Genomic DNA, 20512 nt, shown 5'->3' on the forward strand with positions numbered 1-20512 from the left:
ACCTAGTCAGTTACCTCTTTTCAGGTGGCAATCAACTGTTTCCACTCCAGTGTATATCTTTAAAAGCTTTCTTCTGTGTTATCTATAGAAAATATATAATATTAGTTTTGTGTGTGTATATTTGATTATACATATCATCCTGTGTACTAATATACAATCAATATGTACTTAGTTTTTTTTTTCACTCGACAGTATGTCTTGGAGATTTTTCCATGCTACATGGGAATTAAGTGGGAGGTCGTCACCACGTTGTATTTGTTATCATTATTTTCACACACTCCTATATCATTGTCAAATGGTATCATGTACTTACTCTATGTATAAAATTGTGGTCTTTGAGGCTAAATCATGGAGGTGATGTTTTCCTACTGAGAGGATATTTCCAAATTCTCATGTCTTTGGAGGAATTGTGTATATAGGAACCACAGTGGATGTGTGTTCATCTTACGATGTTTTCAGTGACATTTACATGCCTTTCTCTGGGACAGAAGACCATTGGCATTTCTGTTCTTTCTAAAAGGAGGATAGCGTATGTCAGAGTTTTAGCTCCTATATAGCAGTGTCATCATCATTTGTTTTGGAGTCATTGAGTACCGACTGTCTTTGTGTGTTCTTTGGTTTCTTGTTCATTTTTTTTCACTATCAGGCCTTTCTGCTATCTTTGCTACCCAGAGTGGGTCAGCAGCCTTGAAGCTATTCATGTAGCTGAGTGTTCCACATGCCCTCCGGTACTTACTGTCCAACTCTGGCAGTGCGAGTACCAAATCACTTAATGACAACCAGTGACACCCCTGGCCAGCCGAAGCTTTAGCTGACTGCCATGCAGTGGCACAGTAGCTCTTCTGCTTAGCCTGTTTTTTCTTGTCACCATTGACTAAACTTGCCTGGACGTTAGACTGCTAGAGCCATGTGGGCACATGGCTTAATGAGCTATAGGTTACTGACTCTTAAACCTCAGGAACCTTTTAGTTATCACCCCCCACCATGAGTTTCCTTTGGACCTCCCATAAATATCCGTCATGATCTGCAGCACTTTGAACCTTCTGTGTTACTTTATAATGTTACTTCCACTTGACTGCATGCTTTGTAAAGGCAGGAGACCTGTCATAACCACATATTTTTGCTTACATAGTAAAGCAAAACACTGAGTGAATAAATACTTGTTGAATGAATGAATTGAATTTCAACCTCTGAAATTCTGTTTTAAAGCTCCCCCCGCAAAAAAAAACGAAAAATGAGCTGTGACAACCTCTTTTCTCTGAAACGTCTCTGTTAAGCCACTAGGTAAGGCTTTCTTTCAACTACAGCCTCTGTCAAAACTTGGGAATATCATAAAGTTTGATTATTGTTTTAATTAGAATTATTAAAAACCAAGCTTTGGTTTTCTTTTTTACTATGATAAATCTAGCCATAGTTTACAGTTATAACATTTTGATGAACCAGTATCATTATTTACAAACTATAAGGTTAAACCAAATTGTCCACATTTGGCCATTTATTTTTACCCCCAAAACAGCAGTTACAGACCGTTCAAACCAACACTGTTCATTGATTTCTGGTGTTGTAAGAACTGTAGAGATAAGTAGTGACACTCCCCACCACCCCAAAGACGTAAAGGGAGCCATCATTTGAAATGCAGCTTGCCTTCATTCACTTAGCATCTATTTATTGAGCACTACTGTGTGATAGACATGCTAGGCTCAGGGACATAATGGCGAGTGAAACTCTCATACAACCTGCCCTCGCAGAGCTTCCATTTTCGTGGGAGAATAAATACATTGATCAGTTCATCCCACAGGCATGTGTATGTGACAGCTCTGACAAATGCTCCAAAGGAATCTGTCCCGGATATTTTCTATATGTGTTTATGTATTTGTAAAAAGAGGGCCACAGTGTGTCTTCATGTATTTTTGTTAATATAATATTTCATGAAGAAATTTCCATATTGATACTATCTGTCTTTATCTTTTTTTTTTTTTCCAGAAGGCTCCACCCACCCAACATGGAGCCCAACACAGGGCTTGAACTCACAACCCTGAGATCAAGGCCTGAGCTGATATCAGGAGTTGGACCCTTAATCAACTGAACCACCCAAGCACCCCATCATTATTCTTAATCTTAGGGTAGTAGTCTATTATATTTAACCACTTACCTTGTTTCTAATTTTGCCTCTGTTATAAGTAATACTCAGAAAATTTATTTGGGGAGCATATTAGTTAGGGTAGGCTGTCCAAAAAGACCCAAACCATAATTGTTTAAACTCAGAAATGTCAGGGTGCCTGGGTGGCTCAGTCGGTTAGGCTTCGGCTTGGGTCATGAACCCAGGGTCTGGATCAAGCCCTGCACCAGGCTCTCTGCTCAGCAGGAAACCTGTGTCTTCTCTCCTTCTGCCTGCCCTTCTGTCTGCTGCTCTGCTTACTTGTGCTCTCTCTCTATCAAATAAATAAACAAAATCTTTTTTTTTTCCATTTTATTTATTTTTTCAGCGTAACAGTATTCATTCTTTTTGCACAACACCCAGTGCTCCATGCAAAACGTGCCCTCCCCATTACCTACCACCTGTTCCCCCAACCTCCCACCCCTGACCCTTCAAAACCCTCAGGTTGCCCCAACCTCCCACCCCTCACCCTTCAAAACCCTCAGGTTGTTTTTCAGAGTACATAGTCTCTTATGGTTCGCCTCCCCTCCCCAATGTCCATAGCCCGCTCCCCCTCTCCCAATCCCACCTCCCCCCAGCAACCCCCAGTTTGTTTTGTGAGATTAAGAGTCATTTATGGTTTGTCTCCCTCCCAATCCCATCTTGTTTCATTTATTCTTCTCCTATCCCCCTACCCCCCCCATGTTGCTTCTCCATGTCCTCATATCAGGGAGATCATATGATAGTTGTCTTTCTCCGATTGACTTATTTCACTAAGCATGATACGCTCTAGCTCCATCCACGTCGTCGCAAATGGCAAGATTTCATTTCTTTTGATGGCTGCATAGTATTCCATTGTGTATATATACCACATCTTCTTGATCCATTCATCTGTTGATGGACATCTAGGTTCTTTCCATAGTCTAGCTATTGTAGACATTGCTGCTATAAACATTCGGGTACACGTGCCCCTTCGGATCACTATGTTTGTATCTTTAGGGTAAATACCCAGTAGTGCAATTGCTGGGTCATATCCAAAATCTATAAGGAACTTAGCAAACTCAACACCCAAAGAACAAACAATCCAATCAAGAAATGGGCAGAGGACATGAACAGACATTTCTGCAAAGTAAACAAAATCTTTAAAAAAAAAAAAAATAAGCCCAGAAATGTCAGTTTTTCACACACTGTCATTGCGCTTTGTAGTCCAGACTTGGCTAATATTGGCTGTGGCCTCTTTATCCTGAGGCCACAGAGGTAAACAAATTCTATAAACCAAGTCATTTTTGGTGTTGGTCATTGTACTAGTACCTGCAGAAAGTGGGGGCTGAGGCATTATGGCCAAGTCTGTTTCCAGTCAGCTCTGAGGAGCCATACCCAGAGCTTTAACATGGTTCCCTAAGCCTGTTTGGTTTGTTGTTTGTCTTTGTGCCTCCCTCTTAAGTCATTACTTCGGACTTCCTTGAAGCTATGGGCTTAGTGGGAAGGGAACACCTGTAGACTGGTGTTTGCATAATACCAGCTTCCTCTTTAGGACTTACTGGGAAAACCTTGAAATTTAAGGCAGAGCTCTATAGACCCACCACCTGTTTATGTACACCCACAAGTTAAGATTGGTTTTATAGGGACGCCTCGGTGGCTCAGTCGGTTAAGCAGCTGCCTTCCACTCAGGTCATAATCCCAGTGTCCTGGGATTGAGTCCCACATCGGGCTCTTTCCTTGGCAGGGAGACGACTTCTCCCTCTGCCTCTGCCTGCCACTCTGCTTGCCTGTGCTCTCTCTCTTTCTGACAAAGAATAGGTTTTACGGGGCGCCTGGGTGGCTCAGTGGTTTAAGCCTTTGCCTTCGGCTCAGGTCATGATCTCAGGGTCTTGGAAACAAGTCCCTCATTGGGTTCTCTGCTCAGTGGGGAGCCTGCTTCCCCCTCTCTCTCTGTCTACCTCTCTGCCTACTTGTGATCTATCTCTCTGTCATATGAACAAATAAAATCTTTAAAAAAAAAAAAAGAATAGGTTTTACATTTTTTAATCACTGTTGGGGAAAAAAAACAGTTCATGACACAAAAATCACATGAAGTCAAAATTTCATTGTCTACAGATAAAGTTTTTGGAACGTAGACATGCTGTTTTTGTGGCACTGCAGGAGAGCTAAGTTGTTGCAACAGATCGTATGGCTCACAAAACCTAAAATATTTATAATTTGGGCAATTACAGAAAGGTTTGTCAGACACCTAGTTTAAAATGTTGTTCAAACTTATGTTTTGCTGTTGGGGATATAGAGGTCATTGGCCTTTCCAGTCTTACAAGGCGCTATCACTGGACTTTGCCTATTCCTTTTATAATTGCCTACAAACTAATTCTTTTTTTTTTTTTAACTTTTTTTTTTTTATTATTTGACAGACAGAGATCACAAGTAGGCAGAGAGGCAGGCAGAGAGAGTGAGAGGGAAGCAGGCTCCCTGCCGAGCAGAGAGCCCCATGCGGGACTCGATCCCAGGACCCTGAGATCATGACCTGAGCCAAAGGCAAAGGCTTAAACCACTCAGCCCACCCAGGCGCCCCCAAACAAGCTAATTCTTTACCGAGTTCTTCTCTCTCACTAAACTTTGCCTCCATAGAGCTTCCCTTGGAGTTTCTGGCTCCAGTAGGGATGTGTTTGTGTTCTGCCTTCTGAGTTGTCATATGCTTGATTTCACTCTATGTTATGCCACAGGGTTTCTAGCTTTCCAGCCTGCAACTTGTTTCCTTGCCACTTGACTGTTAATTTAGCACCACACATTTTAGATTGAAGGCAACACCTTATTCTAGATGACACTTAAGGTATTAAGAAGGAAATTCTGTGCTGTTGTAGTAAGCTGTACATCTAAAATGCTTCATATATCTCTAAAATAACCATCCAGTGTAGCTGTCCTGGGTTTGGCAGCAGTGGGTACATGGTGGTTGAAGTATATTCTGCCCTTTGTAGTAATTTAGGAATCAGGCGGACAGCAGTTCTGTTGTCTTCAGTTTTTGGCTTCCACTATCACTCCAGACTTGGTCATTGGCATTCTAGCTCCTGGGAGGGGAAGAGACCTGGAGAAGGGTGCACAGTTAGATGGACAGGCCAAGCCTGGAAGAGGCTCACAGCATGCCCTTTATATTCTGTTGGAAACAACAGGTCACAATGACCTGGAATTGCATTGGGGGCTGGGGAAATGATGTAGCTGGGCATTTGCTTCGGGGGAAGAGAGGAAGAGATGTTGATGGATGGTAAGTATTCTTTCACCAGGCTTCTGGATGTGCATGCTCTCTTGTCTTCCCCAAATAAAGGAGGCCAGCTGTGAAAGGTGTGCTGTTGAAATAGGTATATCTAGGAATAATACCAATGCAAATTTAATGTGTAATTGTAGCTCTTCTGAGAAGTAGTTTGAATAAAATGCATGTGTGTTTTTCAGGCTATTGCACATTATGAACAATCAGCTGATTATTACAAAGGGGAAGAATCCAACAGGCAAGTGCTGTTTTTCTTAATATAATTAAATGGGTTTTATTATGTGCGATAAAAGACAAACCTTTACTGTACTCTGTGAGTATGTACCAAATAAAGGTGTTGTACTGGATACCTTTTAATTTTTCTGTTGAATTGTTATTTGATCTGCTCTGGTTCTTGATTTCAGTTCAGCTAACAAGTGTCTGCTGAAAGTGGCAGCGTATGCTGCCCAGCTGGAGCAGTACCAGAAAGCCATCGAGATCTACGAGCAGGTGAGGCTGCTGCGGTCTCAACAGCTTCTGGTAGAAGTCACTGAATCTTGTTCTTTCTTAATTATACATTTTATTTAATTTTGCTTTTTATTGAGATATAATTCACACATCATATAATTCACCCTGATAAAGAATACAAGTCAGTGGGTTTTAGTATAGTCACAATTGTGTAACCATCACCAGTACCTAATTCCAACCATTTTTGTTATCCACTAGTGGGGAGGACTCCATTCTTCCCTCCTTCCAGTCTCTAGAAACCAGTATCTAGTTTCTTTCTCAATGGATTTGTTTATTCTAGGCCTTCTAGGGTAGGTGGCCTTTTGGGACTGCTTCCACGTAGCAGAGTTTTTTCAAGGTTCATCTTTGTTTTTAGCATGTAATGATACTTCGTTTCTTTTCATAGCTGACTAATATTCTGCAGTCTGTTTACCTGTTTAGCATTGAATGTTTACCGTTTGAGTTTTCTTCATTTTTGAACTATTTACAAATAATGCTGCTCTGAACATTTGTGTTCATGTTTTTGTGAAGGGAGGCTTGCCATTGTCTTGGTTATATGCCTGGGATTGGGATTGCTGGTTTATGTGGCAGGTCTGTTTTTAATTCTTTGAGGAACCATCAGACTCATCCACAGCACCTGCCCATTTTACATTCCCACCAGCAGTGTGCCAGGATTCCAGTTGCTCCTCATCCTTACGAGTACTGTCTTTTTGGTAATAGTTACCTTAGTGAGTATGAAGTAATTCGTTGTGGTTTTGATTTCCATTTATTACTTCATTACCTTCATGGTTGGTGATGTTGACCCTTTTCATGTGCTTATTAGCCATTTTATTATCTTTAGAGAAATTTTTGTTCGATTTCTTTGCCGATATTTGAAGTCGGGTATTTGTTTTTTAGTATTGCATTTTAGGAATTCTTATTTCTAAGAAGTTAGAAATTCTTGTTTTATATATTTATATTTTATCTATATTTTAATTCATATTTTAGATATTAATTCCTTACCAGATATGTGATTTACACATATTTCTCCTGTGGATTGCTTTTTACTCTGTTGTTGATGTCCTTTGACATGTAGTTTTGTTTTTGGTTTTTTTTTTAAGATTTTATTTATTTTATTTGACAGACAGAGATCACAAGTAGGCAGAGAGGCAGGCAGAGAGAGAGGAGGAAGCAGGCTCCCTGCCGAGCAGAGAGCCTGATGTGGGGCTTGATCCCGGGACCCTGGGATCATGACCTGAACTAAAGGCAGAGGCTTTAACCCACTGAGCCACCCAGGTGCCCCTGACATGTAGTTTTTAATTGGATGAAATTCTAAGAGTTTTATAGTTAGAGCCCTTAGGTTTAAGTCTTTGATTCATTTTGAGTTAATTTTTGTATATAGTGTTAGGTAAGGACCCAATTTCACTCTTTTGCTTGTGGATATGCAGTTTTCTGAGCACTTTTTGTTGAATACACTGTCCTTTTGCCATTAAATTGTCTTGGCCCCCTCGTAGGAAATTATTTGACTGATACTCTGACTATTCTGTCCCATTAGTCTTATTTGTCTGTCTGTATGCCAGTATCACATTGTCTTGATTTTATAGCTTTGTTTTAAAATCAGGAACTGTGAGTCTTTCAACTTTGATCTTTTTTTTCAACCCAAGATTATTTGCCTATTCTGGGACCCTGTCATGTCCATATGAACTTTAAGATCAGTTTGTCAGTCCATACTTCTTAGCCAGCTGGAATTTGATGGGGATTACATTGAATCTGTAGACCGATTTGGAAAATATTGACATCTTAACATTGTTAAGTCTTCCATAGTATGAACCCAAGGTGTGTTTGCTTTTGTTTAGATCTTCTCTAATTTCATTCAGTGATATCTTGAAGTTTTTAGTGTGTAAGCTTTGCACTTCTTTGATTAAATATACTCCTAAGTATTTTATTCTTTTTGATGCTTTTGTAAATGGAATTGTTTTCTCAGTTTCCTTTTCAGATTGTTAATTGCTAGTTTTATATACTGCAACGTTGATGAACTAGTTTATTAGCTCTAATGGGTTTGGGGTTTTTTTGTTTGATTTTTGTTTTTCTTTGATTCCTTGGGATTTTGTTTGTACAAAATCATGTATTCATGTCATCTGCAGGTAGCTCTACTTATTCTCCAGTTTGGTGGCCTTTTATGTCATTTTCTTGTTATTTGCCCTGACTAGACCTTCTAGAGCAATGGTAAATAGAAGTAGCAAGAGCACACATCCTTGTCTTATTCTCATCTTAGACAGAAAGCTTTCAGTCCTCATTATTCAATAGGATGTTAGCTGTGGGTCTCCGGTGGATATGCTTTATCAGTTTGAGGAAGTACCCTTTTCTTCCTTTGTAGAGTGTTTTTATCTTCAAAGCATGTTGGGTTTAGTCAAGCACTTTTTTATCCATCTGTTGAGATGATCATATGTTTTTTGTTCTTTATTAATATGCTGTATTCCATCGATGGATTTTCATATTTTGAACCAACCTCTTACATTCCTGGGATAAATCCTTCTTGATTATTGGAAAGTTTGGGGGTCTTCAAGAGGATCTTCAGGTTTGATAATTCTCTGCAAGCACTCACAGGATTCAGTGAAAGTTGTTATGCCACAGTTATGGCTTATTATACCAAAGGATACAGATTGAAATCAGCAAAAAGAAGAGGTGCTTAAGACAGGGTCCAGGAGAGTTGCAAGTGTAGAACTTCCTTTTGTCCTTCCCCAGTGGGGTTGTACAGACAGTACTTACTTCTCCCAACAATGATGTGTGATGAAAATATCCATGGAGTATTGCCAACAAGGGAAGAAGTTCACCTTACTGGGTGTCTAGAATTTTTATTGTGGCTCAGTCACAGATTCTCCAGTCCCTCCTTAGGTTGAGCTGAACCATATTGTCAGAGACATCCACGTAAGCAAAAACACTCTTTCAGGCAGGACATTCCAAGCAAGGGCTTAGAGGTGACTCCCCAGGAGCCACAAAGGCAAGACCTCACTTAGGAGAAAACTAATCCTGTACTGTATAATGTGTAATCCTTTTTTTAAGTTGTCTCAGTTAGTTTGCTAGTGTATTTGGAGGATTTTCAATGTATATTCATGAGAACATTGATCTTAAATTTTCTTGTGAGAGCTTTGGTTTTGGTAGAAAGGTAATACTGTCTTTTTAGAATGAGTTGAAAGTATCCCCTTCTCTTTGGAAGAATTTGTGAACGATTAGTGTTCATTCTTTAAACATTTGGTAAAATTCAATGATTTTCTCTGTACTTCTGTTTTAAGTTTCATTAATTTCTAATGTTATTATTTCATGCCTTTTTTTTTTTTTTAACTGTTTTCACTCCTTTATAAATCTTCTGTGCTCTGGCCACTCATCCCTCTCCCGGTACCTCACACCCCTGGCAACCACGAAATTTTTTATAGTTTTGCCTTTTCATCATGTCAGATGGTTAGGATCACACAGTGTATGGACTTGCCCATTGGTTTCTTTCATTTTAGTAATATGCATTTAAAGTTCCTCCATGTTCTCTGATGTCTTGAGAGCTCATTCATTTTTAGGGCTGAATTATTTCCCATTATGTGAATGTACCCCAGCTTATTATCCATTCACCTACTGAAAGACATCTTCATTCCTTCCAAGTTTTGGAATTGTGAGTAAAGCTGCTATAAACATCCCCAAGCAGATTTTTGCATGGACATTTTTTTCCACTTCTGTGGGTAAATATCAAAGAGCACGATTGGTGGATCTCATGGTAAAAATATGCTTAGTTTTATAACATACTGCCAAACTGTCTTCCAGTAGGGCTGTACCATTTTGCATTCCCACCACCAGTGAATAAAAATAAAGTTCCTGTTGCTCCACATCTTCGCAGGCATTGGGTGTTGTCAGTGTTCTGGATTTAGGCCCTTCTAATAGGTGTGTGGAGGTATTTCATCATTATCTGAATGTCATTTTCCTGATACCATATGATCTGGAGCATTTTTTCATATGTTGACTTGCCATCTGTATATCTTCTTTGGTGAGATGTCTTTAAAGATCTTTGGTCCATTTTTTAATTGATTATTTACTTTTTTTTTCTGTTTTAATTTTTTTATAAACATACAATGTATTATTAGTTCCAGGGGTACAGGTCTGTGAATCGCCAGGTTTACACACTTCATAGCACTCACCATTCATGCTTATTTTTTTAGATTTATTTTACTATTCTGTTTTTAAGGAGTTAAGATAGGAACTGAGCTTATTGGTTTTCCTCTTTGTTGTGTATGCATGTTTTGTGCTATAAGTTCCCCTCTAAACACTGCTTTCACTACGTCTCACAATTCTGTGATTATTTTATTTATTTCATTGTATATATTGATTTCTGTGGATTATTTAGAAATGTTTTGCTTAATTACCAAGTGTTTGGGGATTTTCTTCTTTATCTTTCTGTTGTTGGTTTCTGGTTTGATTCTGTTGTAGCTGGAGAATGCACTATAATTTCAATTCTTAAAAATTTGTTAAAGTTTTATGGCTCAGAATATGGTCTGACTTGGCATTTGTTCTGTGGGTCTGCTGTTGCTTCATAACATGTTCTGTAGTGTTGATCAGATCTTCTTGGTTGATGGGATTGTTGAGTTCTATATATTTGCTGATTTTCTATCTCAATACATTGTTGAGAGGGGAGTGTTGGAGTCTCTGTGATTGTGGATTTGTCCCTCTTCTTTCATTACTATCAGTCTTTGCTTCATGTATTTTGTAGCTCTGTTGTTTGATGTATGTATGTTTAGATTTGCCATGTCTTTTGGTGGGTTGACACTTTTATCATTATATAATGTCCCCTGCTGTCCCTAGTAGTTTTCTTTGTTCCGAAGTTTACTTTATCTGATATTAATATAGTATCTCCTGCTTTCTTCTGATTAATATTTATATTATGTTATCTTTTCCTATTCTTTTTCTTTGAACCTGCCTTTATCACTGTAATGGAAGTGAGTTTCTTATGGATAGCATATGGTTATGGTAGTTTCTAATTTATTCTCTGAATATCCAATCTAATCTAATCTCTGAATCTCTTTTAATTGGTGTATTTAGACCATTTATATTTAATGTAATTCTTGATATATTCGGGCTTAAGTCTGCCATTTTATTTGTTGTTTTCTATTTAGCCCTTTATTGTTTTTCTGTTTTCTTTTTCCTGCCTTATAGTGGGTTGCTTGATTATCTATAGTGTTTTCAAGTAAATGTCTTTGACTAAATACTAGTCTTTGACTAGTTGCTCTAGGTGTAATATGTACATGATTTATCACAAGTTGATGATGTTACCATTTTATCATTTCCAGTGAAATATAGAAGTCTTACTTTCTGTCCCTTTGTCCTTCCCATTCAGTATAAATTAACTGTTTTCTCTACGTATTTTGAAAACCACCTCAGTCAAGGATATAATTTTAATTTCAGTCTTCTAACATAATTTAGAAAACTCAAGAGGCGAAGAAAAGCCTATTGTATTTACCCATATTTTAGTTATTGTGTTCTTTTTCTTCTGATGTTACAGGATTACTTCTTTCATTCTTTCCTTTGCATTTAGAGAACATCCCTTTGCCATTCTTTTAGGGCAGGTTTTACTGGTGCAGATTCTCCTTGTTCCTTCATCTGGGAATGTTTTGATTTCCCCTTGATTCCTGAAGCATGTTTTCCAGGGGTATATAGTTCTGGGTTGATAATTCTTTCCTTTTAGCACTTGAAAAATGTGCCACTTAGGGCCCCGGTGGTTTCTGATGAGAAGTCTACTTTCATTCAAGTTAATTTTCTCGTGTAGGTGAGGTATTGTTTCCTTTTCTGGACGCTTTTTTTTTTTTTCAAATGCTGATTGTACTTATTCTATTTTTTTAAATTTTATTTATTTATTTGATAGAGACACAGCAAGAGAGGGAACATAAGCAGGGGGAATGGGAGAAAGAGAAGCAGGCCTCCCGCTGAGCAGGGTTCCTGATGCTGGGCTTGATCCCAGGACCCTGAGATCACAATTTGAGCCAAAGGCAGACACTTAACTACTAAGCCACCCAGGTGCCCCTTTCTGGCCACTTTTGAAGTTTTTTCCTTAGCTTCAGTTTTTGAGAAGTTTATGTGACTTGGCTTGGGTGTCTTTGCTTTCATCCAGTTTGGATGATTCACTACTTCATTCTGTATGTTGTATGTTTTTTGCCAAATTTAGGAAGTTTTCAGCCATTATTTCTTCAAGTACTCTTTCTTTCCTTCTCTCTGTCCTCTCCTCCCAAGACTTAGACAACCTGAATGTTAGACCTTATTTTATAGTCATTTAGGTCCCTGATGATGCTCTGTTCACTTGTGGTTTTTTTTTTTTTCAGTCTGTTGTCTGCTCTCTGTTATTCAGACTGAGTAATTTCTAGTGTTCTGTCATTAGTTCACTGATTCTTTCCTCACCTGTCTATTCTGAGGTTGAGCCTATTCACTTTTTATGAAGTTACTGTGCTTTTCAGTTCTGAAATATCCATTTGTTTCTTCTTTATATCTTATGGGATTTTTTTTTTTTTTTGCTGGAAATTTCTTTTTTCTTTGTTGATGCTTTCTGTTTTTTATTTAGTTTTAAGCATTTTTATAATTGCTTATTGAAGTATTTTTTTTTTGAGGGCTCCTTTAAAATCTTTGTTGTATAATCTTAACATTTCTGTTACCTCAGAGCTGTCATCTGTTGGTTTTCATTTAGCTTAAGGTCTTGTTTCTTAGTGTTGTGAGCTACTATGACAGCTGGACTGGATCATGTTTAAACCTTCTCTCGAGTGCCTAGGTGGTACATTTAGTTAAGCGTCTGACTCTTGGTTTTGACTCAGGTCATGATCTTATGGTCATGAGATCAAGTCCTGTTGTTAGCCTTTGTGCTCAGCATGGTGTCTGCTTGAGAGTTTCTCTCCCTCTCCTTTTGCCCTTCCTGCTCATGCTCTCTTTCTCTCTCCTTAAAATAAATAAACCTTCTCCTTCAGCTGGTTTTCTGTGACCCTGCTCTGGCAGAAGGGGCATGTTGCTTCACTCCTGGGTGGGGGTGGCCATTCCCACCCTTGCTTGCTCTCCACCAACACCACATTGGGATTGTTCTCATTATTGCCAAGTGGTGATAGAAGTCTTAATCCTACACTAGGCCTCTACTGAAACCAACTGCTGGGGGATGAGAGATGATGTCTCATTCCTGCTGGGTGGAGGCAAGGGCCAGGATCCCCACATAGTCTCCATTGCCTCACAGCAGGCATGAAGGAGGATGGGCCATTACAAGCTGGAAGGGATGAAGACATGAGTTCCTTCTGGGCCTTTGTGAAGCCACCTTAGCAGGGGTTTGGGGCTCCTCCACAATTGCAGTCTCAAAAGCATTGACATCTCAGCTCCATCTAGGGTCTTTACTGAAGTGAGTAGGGGTAGGGACCACAGTGTTCTATGGCGTTTGGCTAGAGTGAGCAGTAATTACCTAAACTTTTCTGTCTTGTTAGGTTGCCCTTTTCCGGGCCCTTCAGCTAGAGAAAGCAAACTTCTGAATAGTCTTTTTTTTTTCTTTCTTTCTTTCTTTGCTTCTTTCCTCCTGCATCTAGTGTGGCATTTATGAGTTGCTGGCTTTTTCTATTTCAACTTGGGGATAGGTGAAAGAAAAAACCCAGAGAACTCCCTGCTTTATTTTCTGTGTGTCTCAAGGAACCTAGCTAGCCTGCTATCTTGTCTCTACTTTTCAGTCTCCTTTTGTTGATTTTATATAAAATGACTGGGGCTCTCAGTTGCTCTTAGCAGGAGGGATAGAGAAAAATAATGTCTTTTCCATCTTCCTGGAAGTATAAGTCTTCTGGGTCATTTTTAACATGTTAGCACTTTATGTATCAAATATTGTTTCTTATATAGTAAAATTTTCTAGTGTGTGATACTGGGTTAAAAAATATACTCATAGCAAAACTGATTAAGATACACAGGTATTTTCTAAAGGGCAGATAAGGATCGGTTTGCCTACCATAAAAAAGCAAACCTTTGAAATTTAATTCTGCTTTCTGTGCCTAGGTTGGGGCAAACACCATGGATAATCCTTTGTTGAAATACAGTGCAAAGGACTACTTCTTTAAAGCAGCCCTCTGTCACTTCATAGTAGATGAGCTGAATGCCAAGGTAAGGAGTCCCACAGCCAGTTTCCACTGCACTTTACCCATGAGAACTCGCCTCAGGCCCTCTGTCATTCATGATATGCTTTGTTGCGTGATACTGGTTATAGCAAGACCAAGCTGCATGCGTTAATAATAATAATAAGAATTGTAACAGTTATACTACACTGTGCATCCCAGCTGTAATCTTGAAACTGTTGCCGAAGTGGTAGCTGTGTTCCTTTTAGTAGTTTTGCTTTAAAGAAATTAGGGGGTTGGGGCACTTGGGTGGCACAGTTGGTTAAGCATCGGACTCTTGGTTTCAGCTCAGGTCATGATCTCAGGGTCCTGGGATCCAGACCTGTGTCAGGTTCTGCTCAGTGGGGAGTCTACTGGAGATTCTCTGCCCCTCCTGCTCATGCTCGCTCTCTCGCTCTCTCTCTCTCTCTCTCAAACAAATCTATCTTTAAAAAAAAAAGAAAAAGAAATTAGGGGGCAGAGGCGTGAGACAATAAAAGTGGAATAACATCCTTTGTTTTAAACTCCAAAATTCAGAACATGGACTGGGGAGACAGGAGGCAGAGACTTGGACTGTCATTTTGTCTGGGGCTGGAACAACGGAAGTAAAGGGGCTGAGAGGAAAGGTGTCCTTCCCTCCAGTCTTAAGCAGAGTAGTATTTATGTGGAATCTGGACAGTGTTAAGGAAGGGCTTCTTTATGTAGTGGATGGTAACAGAAACCTGGTTTGTGAGTTTTTACAAATTAGATTTGGTCCATGTTGTCTTCTCTACAGCAACCTAATTCAGAAAAACTAGTTTAGAAATTTATTCTTAACTGAAGTTGGTAATTCAAACTGAGCAAGGTTTCCTGTGTTGATTTTGATATTGAGTTTAACAGCATACTTCTTATATATTTAAATAGGCTGCAGATAAATCTTAACTGAAGTAATAAGATGTTCAGATAGAAAGGGCTTTATTTCCTTATTCAGTGAATGGGGCATTAATGAGTGGCTTTTCTCTTTCAGCTTGCTCTTGAGAAATATGAAGAGATGTTTCCAGCATTTACTGATTCAAGGGAATGTAAGTTATTGAAAGTAAGTAACACCACAACTTTGAAGAAGAAAAACACCCTTTGCTGTCAGGTGGGATCAGGTCTAAAATGAAGCTCTAATTCTCTGAGGAGCACTGGTACTCTCCTGCTTTTGTAGAATAGGTCTCAGATGCCAGCAGAGTCAAAGACATAAGCATTGTGTTCTAAACCAAGCAACTCAGAAATGTTAGCACAAAAACTAGGTTCCTGACTTGGGGTAACTTGTGGCTTATATTTGAGAATTTCCTCTATTCTGTAAGGTGTTTGACAACATCAGTTAATGTGATACTAAGGCTATTTCTGTATTTAAAGTATCTATTCATAGGTGGAACATTTTAGCCTACCAAACTAATTTTTTCATGCTTACGCTACCAGAAACTTCTAGAAGCTCATGAAGAACAGAACAGTGAAGCTTACACTGAAGCAGTAAGTTATGCATTTGCAATGTAATACATTCTCAGAAGTTTAGAAACATCTTTTCATTGTATGAGTGCTAAACGTTTATTTGAAGATTTTTCCAATATACCTAAGTTGTATTTCCCAAAGGCTATGTTTTATATGTTCCACAAACCTTTGCAATTACTTAGTTCCATTAGCTTGTTGAATTTAGGTGGGAGGCAAATTTAAGAGACTATCACATACTGTTAAAATTTGCTGTTTGAATGTTTTCTTTTGAAAATAATCTGATCCATAAATAAGTCTAAAGTAAAATCCATTAAATACAGCTTGAAATATAAAAAACAGAATTTGGTATATTCTTGGCATAAAAGAAATGGAAGATTTTTTTTTTATATATACTCATTAGTTTTCTGTTTTCCCATATTTGCCATCTTATGTTTGTAATTAAGCAGATTGCTCAGTATCCTCCATTAATTTACTCATGGCTTGAAGCAATAGTGGAAAGGAATGATTTCCCGTTTCACTTTGGCTACCAAACCATTTGAATCCTATTAAAATATCACTCTCTGGTAATGCACTGAAATGAGTTAAAGAGATTCCACTTCCACATGTCCTGTCTCTGCGAGTACTCTGATTCATGTTCAGGGAATATTAGAACACCATGCATTTTCCATGTTCTGTTCTTATACAAGGTTTCATTTCCCTTGTCACATTAAGTATGCTCTTCCAGTTACAAAGGCAGTTAGGAGCTCAGCATGTTAGCACATAGAGCAGTTTAAAAAGCACAGGAACTTGTCACTAGCTCCATCAAAATAGTCACAGAACACACAAGCCATTTTAATGAAGAGAGTTATAAACTGGAATGAATTATATAAACAAAACCATTTTTTCATGAAGAAAATTTATAAACTAGAATGAAGGATTTAAATGAAGAAAGTTGGAGGATTATCATTTAGTAATGTTTAAATAGCTTGGGGTGTTGTTTTTTTGTGTTTTGGTTATATTTCCATAGACTAATTCCTGTTCCCCCTTTTTTTTAAACAGGTGAAGGAATTTGACTCAATATCTCGCTTGGATCAGTGGCTCACGACCATGTTGCTTCGTATCAAAAAGTCCATCCAAGGGGATGGAGAAGGAGATGGAGACCTAAAGTGAACATTTATGTCTTTGTGGCATGCAGCTGACTCCTCTTTAGTTTCATGTTAGGGCCACATGATCTTTACGGGATGCCCATTAAATGGCTTAATTCTGTTGCACACGGGCCAAACCATCTGTGTGTTTAAGCTCCCTGTGTTTGTGTCTTCGTGAAGTGGATGGCTGGGAAGCTCCCGTGCATATTGTGGGTGTGATGGGCTATTTCATGCTTGTCAGAGACCCAGAGTTTTCTGAGAACTACTTCAGAATCTTATTCCTGTTGTGTTGATATCAGCAGAGCCTGTGTTTAACTTTGTTGTGTATTTTTATGTCATTTTCTTAGACTGGAGTACCCAGCCTAATCATTGTAATAGATGCTTTGCACACTTTCCACAAATTCGCACCTGGATGTATTCTCTAAGTTTACGTGTTTAGTTCAGGATGGTTGTTAGGAATGAGCTTTATGGCTTCACTTACTAGAAATGGTTTTTGTTGTTCTTGTGATTCTTTTGATGGTGCTAGTGACCATTTGTTTGCTTTTTATATTGTTGTGTTTGCTAACATGCATGCGAAAATTCAGAACAGCCGGGGTCTGCCAGCATCACTTACTTAACATTGTGAGAAAAGGGACCTTCCTGGCAGGGCTTGCTGATGTGTGTGGGCCAATGTCAGGGTGAGTCTGATGGATTTATACTCCTTCACACACTAGAGATCTGTACAAAACAGTTTTTCCTTTTCCTGGTGATAGTTCCCACTTTTAGTTGGGGTGGAACCCTTTATATTCACATAAAAGTGATTTGAAAGGCATGTCCTTTTGTTTACTTTCACGTTCATACACTTGTCCACGTTGAGATGATGCCTGGTGTGTCACCACCATGTGAATCCTTGTCAATGCCACAGAGAGACCAGGTCGTTAATTTTACCCTTTAATTAAACGTGATGGGTTAGCTGGGGTAAGTACGGTACAGAGGTTTACCATGTGTCCAGTTGGGGGAGAAGGGCAACGAGCTTCTGAGGAGAATTGATTTTCTTCTCAGCTAATGGAGTCGTTTTGGCTTGAATGTTTGAATTTAGTTGTCATTTTGGTTTACATAACATTTGCCCTATTGATTTATGAATTTAACATGCTGATACTGTGCTTTAGACATGGTCTTGTTTTCTGAATCTTCTCTGTATTATTATGCTTAACTGACTTAAGTTTGATGTGTATTTTTTGCCAGTCCTAGCTTGTAGGTCTTTCTAAAATTATGCTGCTATCATGAAAAACAGATAATGAAATTTCCCATGTTAGGTCAGATGGAAACTGGCATTTGAAGGGTGTTTTCATTTTTGGATGTCCCTCCACTGGGATCAGTAGGCTTTTGTTGGGCGGAAGTAGAGGGTATTGCCACAAAAAGGGCTGAGCATGGAGGAAGGCAAGGGGATGGTGAGCAGGTTGGTCTGAGATGAGGGAGAAAGTAGCAAGAAAATAGCTGGATAGGGCCAGCTGACGCCTGGTAGTAGAGGCTGCCCTTCAGGTCACTGTGGATTTCCTAGCTGCGGTTGTGGGGTCACCTGTGCCAACATAGCCTCATGGAGAGGAAAGTCAGAGATGTCACAGGGTTGGCCGAATGGACCAGAAGACATGGACACTCTGGCCCTGCACCCTGGAATCTGATGAATGTTCCTTCCTTTAAAGGTCTGGGATTCTTAGAAGAAAGCTGGCTATCACTTATAGTACAATTTGGAATGCAGCCCATTTGATACTTTTTCACTTCCTGTCAGAATCTCTTATGAAGAAATGATTAGAGCCGAGAGTGGGTTCCTATGCCTCATCTGTTCCACAACAAGCCAAATGCACTTTTGTAAAAGTGAGGTTTGGGAAGGAGGGTGCTTTTGTTGTCTGTGTCCTCAGATTGTAAGTCTCTCTCATCTGGAGAGCATTTAAATCCTAGCCTGCCAGGATGCTTGTTTCATCACTAGTGTGCAAGGTTTGTTTTCAGTTGTTAAAAGGACCTTCTGATGTGACCACTTAAAGTAAGAACCAAATGATTTCTCCTAGGATTCCTTTAGCTTTCAACATGGTCCCGTCAGACCCTTGTGTGAGAAAGAGGTGTGGTTTGTAAAAACAGTACTGGTACCATTTTGTTATGTCAGTTGGAGAGTTGCTTGTTTGTCTTGAAATAAACATTGGGATCAGTGGCTAGGTTAAGAATTTTTTATTTTTAATATTTCACATGAAAAAAGTAAAAATACTTGTATTGGTTTAGAACAGAACTGCCAGAAGATAAGAGAATGAGAAGAAAGTCTATTAACATTATCCAAACTTCCTTCTTTTGAAATGTCCTGTCAACATAGGGTAGTACCATGAGGCCCGAGTTAGGTTTTCAGGAGTTACAGAATGTTCTTTATGAATAAAATATAATCATTTATGTTCCGGTTCTTGTATTTTATCAAATCTGGAGTTAGTTCACAGTCAGAGTCAGTTAAAATTTCTTACAGGAAAGCTTTGCTTTTTGTGGCAACATTTTTATAGCTTGTGTGAGTTCCTTTTTTATTTAATGATTTGAAAACAGTATTTTTTGCACAGTTGTGACAGTGTGTAATGACATCCCTGTAACCAAAGTGTGTGCATTTATTGTTTTCTCTGATACTGTGCATTTAAAATGTCCAAATGCAACTTCTGTGGCTTCCTTCAGGGGACCCGGCAGCACCGCATGGCACCTGCGACCCGCCTGCCTGCAGTGTGAGCTGTGGCCTGGAGCAGGCTCCCACCTGCACAGTGCTGTGTCCGGCACTGCGGGGTCTCCTCCCTTGTGTTCTCGGGTGGAGGATTATGTTATGAAAACTAACCATGTGACGATCACTCTACCTTAGCAGAAAGAATATGTATGTTTTATGTCACCCTGTACAGAAAATAAAGTGGAAATTACGAGTATTTTGATGGGTCTTTCCTATGTAAATTTACACAAATCAAGGGTAGCTTCCTTTCCTTGAAGGAGTTTCCATTAAGGTTTAAAGCAATGGATATTAATATTTGCTGGGCTCTTCGAATATCCATCCAAACAGTTTACCTCAAAACCTCCATCACTTGAAAATGCAAGGCACTGTAGCAGATCTGCTAGCAGAGGATTTATGTGGAAGCCCTGGTTCTAGCCTGTAGGTGCAGTCCCTGGGTTCACATGGTGTCCCTTCTGGCCACACCGGGCAAGGACTTTTGCTGTCATCCCTTAGGCCACAGTCACCTGCCAAGTGCAAGGAGGATGGGTTTCTAGAAAACTGTTAGGGGGGGGGCGCAGGGGGAGTGAGGAATCCTGAAGCCCCTCAAGTCTGTTCATAGTGTGGGTATTCATGTCACTCTGCAGGATGTCTTGGGGGGGTGACATGTCCCTGAGGCAGGTCGAGTCACAGGCCACTTGGGACTCAAGTTCTGGGGAGGGGGATGTGGTTGGGGGTAGGGGCTAGTGTAGGCCGGCTTCTCCCCTCTGAGAACAGTGGTCAGGTCCATCAGTATATTCACAACAACTTAAATAGATATTTCAAAGCAAATTTTAAAAAATGAATGGTAGAACAGGCTGTTCCAGTCTAGGCATTCTGAGTTAATCTATCTCATTCAGATGTCTCTTCTAGAACCTGGTTTTGTCAGCTGTGGTAAGGGTCCTCGTACAGATTGGCAGAGGTAAGCGGGTGCTTTCCAGGGCTCAACTAGGATGTTACGCCAGATGGCCTTCTAAGCCATGCTTATAGCCTGCTTGGTTATTTAAGGTCACCTTGGTACAAGTGAATGCCTCTTTCTTTGTAAGAGTGTCTCAGGCCTCATACTTCCCACCAAAATAATATTATTTCAAGTAACATGACCACCACCAAGTTTATTAGTTAAGAGACAAGCACTCATTTGGTCTCCAAAAATTTCCCTGGCGTGGCAAGGTTATAAAATTGAATAGG

At 39.5% G+C, this 20512-nt stretch overlaps 1 protein-coding gene across 3 annotated transcripts in view; it reads left to right on the forward strand.

Annotated features, from left to right (window-relative positions):
- NAPB (NSF attachment protein beta) overlaps window positions 1-19505 on the forward strand; it is a 52407-nt gene extending 32902 nt beyond the window's left edge. For all 3 annotated transcript variants that reach the window (XM_045980690.1, XM_045980693.1, XM_045980692.1), the window contains 6 exons: window positions 5570-5625; window positions 5792-5876; window positions 13890-13994; window positions 14991-15059; window positions 15431-15481; window positions 16499-19505. In XM_045980690.1, coding sequence (XP_045836646.1) covers window positions 5570-5625; window positions 5792-5876; window positions 13890-13994; window positions 14991-15059; window positions 15431-15481; window positions 16499-16609 — 477 coding nt within the window. In that variant the 3' untranslated portion in view covers window positions 16610-19505. The remainder of the gene's footprint in view (window positions 1-5569; window positions 5626-5791; window positions 5877-13889; window positions 13995-14990; window positions 15060-15430; window positions 15482-16498) is intronic.
- The last annotated feature ends 1007 nt before the right edge of the window (window positions 19506-20512 follow it).

Source organism: Meles meles, chromosome 16, assembly GCF_922984935.1.
Source record: "Meles meles chromosome 16, mMelMel3.1 paternal haplotype, whole genome shotgun sequence".
Taxonomy (NCBI): domain Eukaryota; kingdom Metazoa; phylum Chordata; class Mammalia; order Carnivora; family Mustelidae; genus Meles; species Meles meles.